This window comes from Crinia signifera, chromosome 8 (assembly GCF_055691185.1).
Source record: "Crinia signifera chromosome 8, ASM5569118v1, whole genome shotgun sequence".
In the NCBI taxonomy this organism is placed as follows: Eukaryota; Metazoa; Chordata; class Amphibia; order Anura; family Myobatrachidae; genus Crinia; species Crinia signifera.
In genome coordinates, this window is record NC_139224.1 from 120,748,767 (window position 1) to 120,754,766 (window position 6,000).

The 6,000-nt window shown below is 39.5% G+C and overlaps 1 protein-coding gene across 3 annotated transcripts in view; it reads left to right on the forward strand.

Annotated features, from left to right (window-relative positions):
- ARHGAP29 (Rho GTPase activating protein 29) overlaps nucleotides 1–4,409 on the forward strand; it is a 113,806-nt gene extending 109,397 nt beyond the window's left edge. For all 3 annotated transcript variants that reach the window (XM_083157069.1, XM_083157068.1, XM_083157070.1), the window contains one exon: nucleotides 3,289–4,409. In XM_083157069.1, coding sequence (XP_083013195.1) covers nucleotides 3,289–4,181 — 893 coding nt within the window. In that variant the 3' untranslated portion in view covers nucleotides 4,182–4,409. The remainder of the gene's footprint in view (nucleotides 1–3,288) is intronic.
- The last annotated feature ends 1,591 nt before the right edge of the window (nucleotides 4,410–6,000 follow it).

Below are 6,000 nucleotides of genomic sequence, written 5' to 3' on the forward strand. Positions count from 1 at the left end.
AAACTAGAGAATCCCACCTACCAAATGGTATTGGGGACTAGGGGATAAGAGTTCAGGAGGCAGAGCAATCTGCCAACGAGTATATAAAACTACATACCAGGTGTGTGGAGCTGGAGTAACCAGCTGCTGGAAGGCTGATCTCTCTGGTTCTGGGAACAGTAGAGACAAGCTACTAGTGTTCATCAAAGTTGGAGAGTCCCAGATTTTGGAATACACCCTCGAAAAAACTGTCAGACAGAACCTGAAATATCTGACTGGGAAGAGCAATTAACAGGCTTGGATGGGGACCACTGATTTGAAGTCAGATATCTCCGGTTCCCAATGGCCGATTTTTAAAATTCTTGTACCCATGGAAAGAGGGGACCCTCAGCTTTCAGCCTAGGGCCCTTAGACTCCCTGAGGGTGGTTTCTAGGTACTCAGCACCTCCCCCCCCCCCCTGCATGCGCCAGTGCCACTCAACTGAAAGTCAGAAGTGACCTCCTTGCTGCCAAATCTAATAGCCGCTGCTTTCTGCATATTCTCCGTGATCTCTCTGCTGTTTTTGACTCTGTGGACCACCCTCTTCTGTGTTTGGTCTGCGTGATACTGCCCTCTTCTGACAGTCATCCTACTTCTCTGTGTTTGGTCTGCGTGATACTGCCCTCTTCTGACAGTCATCCTACTTCTCTGATCGCTCCTTCTTTAACTCCTCTCATGGCTCCCTCAATTCCCTAACGGTAGTTGTCCCCCAAGGATAGTCTGCCTCTATACATCCTCTTTATGGGCTATATGTACTAAGTTTTGAAAAGTGATTAAAATGGAGAGTGATAAATGACCAACCAATCAGCTCCTAATTTTTTCGAACCGAGCCTGTAAAATGGAAGTTAGGGCCTGATTGACTGATAGTTTATCACTTTCCACTTTATCACTTTCCACTTTATCACTTTCCACTTTATCACTTTCCACTTTATCACTTTCCACTTTATCACTTTCCACTTTATCACTTTCCACTTTATCACTTTCCACTTTATCACTTTTCAAGGCTTAGTACATTTCACCCCGGCGTGAGCTGCGCAAACCAGTCCCACTTAGAAAATAAGATGTAAACTTCCTTGTGGCGCCACCTGTGGTATTCAGCTGTTGTGACACACAAATAACCTTCACCAAGTTATAGTGGTAATGTACATAAAAGAGAGGGTCACACCAAGCGAGGCCACATATAGGATGCAAATCAATTTTCCTTACACCGAATGCCTGTCTATTTTAAAATGTTCACACAAACCACGAAATGCCTAAAATCTCCTGTCGCACGAGGTTGGGTGGTTATAATCAATGGAATCCCCCTTTAAGTCTTGCAATGTCTTCAAGAGACAACAGTGCACATTTTTAGGAAAAGTAAAGTTGGATTATATAATATATAGGGATTGGATGTTTTAGGAAGTTGATACATTAAGTGGAAGCAGTTACGATCAGACCCAGTAGTATCTAACGTCAACCATTTTCACACTTCCCAAAAGTAATAAAACCTTCTACATAAATAACTACTATCTCTCTTAATCCTTTATTTCCTAAAAGTGGACTGTCTATGGTAATGTATGCATTTTACGTCTCATTTATGTAAGAATGTAATTAAGGTTTTAGGCCTGTGCAAAAAGCCACAATATATTCTTCCTGTTTAGGAAACACAAATATTTACTTGGGGCAGCATACCGTTTTTCTTGGGAACGATGAGTAAATGTGAACAAATCTACAAATCTACTTTTTGTAAAATTCATTAACCTGTATACCAATTTTAATATATAGTGCATGTATCCGGAATGTGTAGGTTTGTAGTGTATGAAAGTTATTTGCATACAATAGGCCTGAAGCCGTGCTGGGCGTGAATCTGTCATGTGTTTTTCCTAAGCTACATGCATGGAAAGAGATGCATTTATTAGTTTGTATGCAGAATTGTACAAACAGCCTATTTTGTATTTGCTTGTAGTGCATAGTAGGTGACAAATACACATCTGGATATATTTATCTTTAAATCAAACTCTGCATAGCCCACAGTGGTCTATGCACCCTCCCTGAACGTTGCATCCATGAGAATGGGCCTAGTATAGATATATAGATTAGAAGTATAGATTTGATGCATGTTACTCAGCATTACCCATCTGCTGAGCACTCTGTTACTCTGCAGATGAAGTGCATAATTATGTGAATGACTGGTGCTCTACCCATCAGGATAAACCTTTTTTATACTCCTGTCTTTCCTTTGCAGACACTGCAGTGTATGATTTCTTTTTTTATCTTAAATACTTTGGACTTTCCAATGTGTTCCATAATGCAGACCATCACGCTAAAAATCTACTAAAATACACATGCCGGGTACACACAGGAGCGCTATTAGCCCAGTTTGTGTTTTTGGATTAAATTGATCGCCATATCGGGTACATCGCTCAGTGTTTGTGCCTATAATCGCTAGCAGCTTGGCCCACAGGGTGATAATGCTTGTGTCCTATTTCTATGTTATTAAAGGAAGGAGCGATCAGTTTCACCTTTCTTCATACATTTTTCGTTACTTATATGTTAGTTGGGCGCCCCTAAGCTATTGGCTTAGTTTTACACGTCTTCTTGCAGGGCTCGCCACGATTTGGGCTCGGTGGCTCGCTGTACTCGCCACACTATAGAACATCAACTCCATGCCGACATGGATAGTGGGGGTATGAGCGTACTAAAGTGGGCACCCAACTAACATATAAGTACCCATTTTTCTAATGTGTACCAGGTGTAGGTTCTACTTTTTTCTTGAGCTTTCTGGACATCTATTTTTTATGCAGGTTATGTGGATTGGCAACCACCTTGACTGTCTATGTAATCTGCACATGTTGGCAACTACAGTTCATTTCAAGGGTTCTTGCTTATCTACACCGATTATGGGTGAATGCCCCTCACCTAGACATCTCCCTTACTGGCCACAGTTCAGCTTGTTTCTGCAGATGTTGGACAAAATTAATATACAGATTTGTCCTCCCTCATTGTTACTTCAGTCACATTAAACAGCCTAGCTAGCTGTGGAGGATGCATCTATAGCATGCACTGTCGGCCATTGTGATTCCTGTAAATTCATGCAAAAACTTATATTATTTTACCTCCGAAACCACATATTCTTGCAGTAGTCCATAGGTTTTAAAATTTATTGTGTAAAATGGTTTCAAAATAAAATTGATTTACACTAGGCCCTTTTTAATAGTTTTTGGTGTATGTTTAGAAATGACATTGGTTTAGAAGACTATTCATTCAAAATGTTCTCTTCTTTCATCTAGATTGCTCAATGGATACCATTTCAGATGGTGATGTTGCCCAGGGAAGGAACAGTGTAGAAGAACTTTCAAAGACAAACATCACTGTGCCTGTGAAATCTTATAGACAAATAACCAAAGTTCAACTGAGGGCTCCTCGGACCAAGCCAGTGGTTCGCCCTGTAAGTTTACCTGTGGATCGACTTCTTCCTCCTTCTGTGCTGAACGAGAGGAATTCCAGGAATGTGGGCGTCACCGGTTCTGACAAACTTGGCAAGAGTCCTATTATCGAAGAGATCTCGGAGACCAAACCTTTTCCTACTAGCAGCTCTAGCCACAGACTTTCATGTTATGAGCCCCAGAGTAATCGTAAAACTTGGGATAAGCAGTACAAACAATATGATATTACGCCAAGGACTGCAATGATTATGACTAATGTACCGCAGGAGATAAGAGCACTTGATGGTGGACCTACCAACTTGCCCTCTAACCCCACGTGTGTGACTGCAACGCTGCCAAAATTGTCATCCGTAACTCAACTCAAGCAAGCTGCCATTGCCACAGATGGAAGCTCTTTAGAATCGAATATACTTGCATCTTACCGGGCACCGAGAACTTTGCAACCCCCACCAGGAACTTTTTACAAACCACCTTCCTACAAAATGAAGCCAAGTGAAGAGACTTCACAAAATGACAGTACATCTGCAAGTACTGGCAAAATACAATGTCAGGTCAACAACAACAATGTGAATTTAGTTGTCGACTCAGATCTGGTATCTGAGGTTCAAGGACAAGATAAAAATACACAAAGACCCAAACCAGAGGAACTCCCGACAACAGACGTAAAGCCAACATTTCCACGCCTTCGACCAAAGCGCATGCAGGAACTGGAACACAGAGAGGCACACTTTGTGTAACACAAGAACTGCATTGTACTCTCGCTTGCGGAGGACCCCAATGTGCCATTTTTCTGAATTATTTTTATAAAGACTTTTTAACTGGAAAAATGTATAATTTAATGTTTGGTTGTGCTTTTCTATACAAAATGATATTTGTTTGCATTGCTCAAATATGAGCAGTTTATAAAGGTGCACTTAGTGAAATATGATATTCTAAAAAGTAAAATGCTTATTTATACCAAGAAACAGTATTCATATATGGATCAAACTGTTTTTAATGTACATTAGTTGAAAAAAAATATTGCTTTTTTTGACCGCAGCAAAATAATTTTAACTTGCTGAAGGAAGGCATGTAATCTGTGCAATTAAAATTTGCTTCTGTATAGAAAATGTATAAAACCCAGTGAGATGCACCTGTTTATCATAACTGTGTATATTTTATGCCTGTGTTCACCCATTGCCATTTTCTGTTAATGTTCTTTTTAAGGAGACGCACTTAAAAATTTTTTTTGTACAAAACCTATAAAACGTGCATGAATCTGCCAGCACAGTTACTAAGACCTCCCAGAATTCAATGTTCGCAAGGGATTCTGGGAGATTTAGTCCAGCGACTGAGTTCTGTAGGTTTTTAACACCCACTAAAAACTGTTACATAACTGGATTACAGTAATCTTGTCATTCGCTCATTTGTATGTCTTTTACATTCTGATTATTTGCAGTTGTGTTTTCTTATTGCTAGGCTCACTCTTTTACAGTTAAATCCATAGTAAAATACTAGTTGACTTATACAGAACAATTCTGAAACCGTACAATAAATAATTGTTCAAGTTTCTATACTAAAGGGGTGTACACACGGGCTGCAGCTGGGACATTTTGACTAAGCGATTTTGCTTAGTCAGTCGCTGCATGAGATAAGCCTGCCGCGCATCGCTATTGCCCTTTGTGTACACCTGGGGTAATTCAGTCACACATTCTAAGCGATTTTGACAATGTCAAAATCACTTAGATGAATCGCCCCGTGTGTACAGAACTTAAAATAGCTCTCCTTGTAATTTAGGTTTGCTATGCTGGCTATTCCGTTATCAGCCATTGAGAGAGGTTTTGAAATTGCCATCTATGTTTAAGGCTCAATCCCTCTCATCTTCTGTTCTGTGACACTTCTGAAACTTTTTTACATATATTGTGAAAGCTTTTACTAGCTTTATAGTATAACTTGTATTTTTGGTTTTGCCAACATTCAAAGTTACCATATGGAAGTGGCCATTTTTTTGTAGCCTAAACCTCAATATGCATCCTTCAATATGAAAGAGGTTAGAAGCACCACCTGCCTTAGTGATGTCACTGGTTCCTATGAATGTGATAGGCTTTTTCTTGTGATCTCATTGCTGCCTCTACTGTGAATTGGCTACAGATGCCTTTTTAAACCAACGTAACTGTGCCTCCAAATGGCACTATTAGTAATTCATGATATCGATTAGTTTTAGGTGTTCAACTCATTTTCATCTATTTATCTGTTGCCATGGTCTGTGTACAGGGAAAGTCCTATATATTTATTTGGGGGGGGGGGGGGGGGATGTGTTCTGGATTAAGCAATCAAAGCTTAACATGACAAAATGTAAGCAAAATTACCATATACAACCAAATGACTACCAAATATGTCTGTCTGTGCATCCAGTGTTCTTTTTGTATTAAATATATTTTTTTTATATACAAGTAAACTGTTACATATGCTCAGATATATTAACTTTTTAACATTTTCAGAGCTCATGGTTTATATAATCTTGTTTTTTAACTTATTAAAATGTAGATGATACAATTTTGGCTTATTTTAATGCTT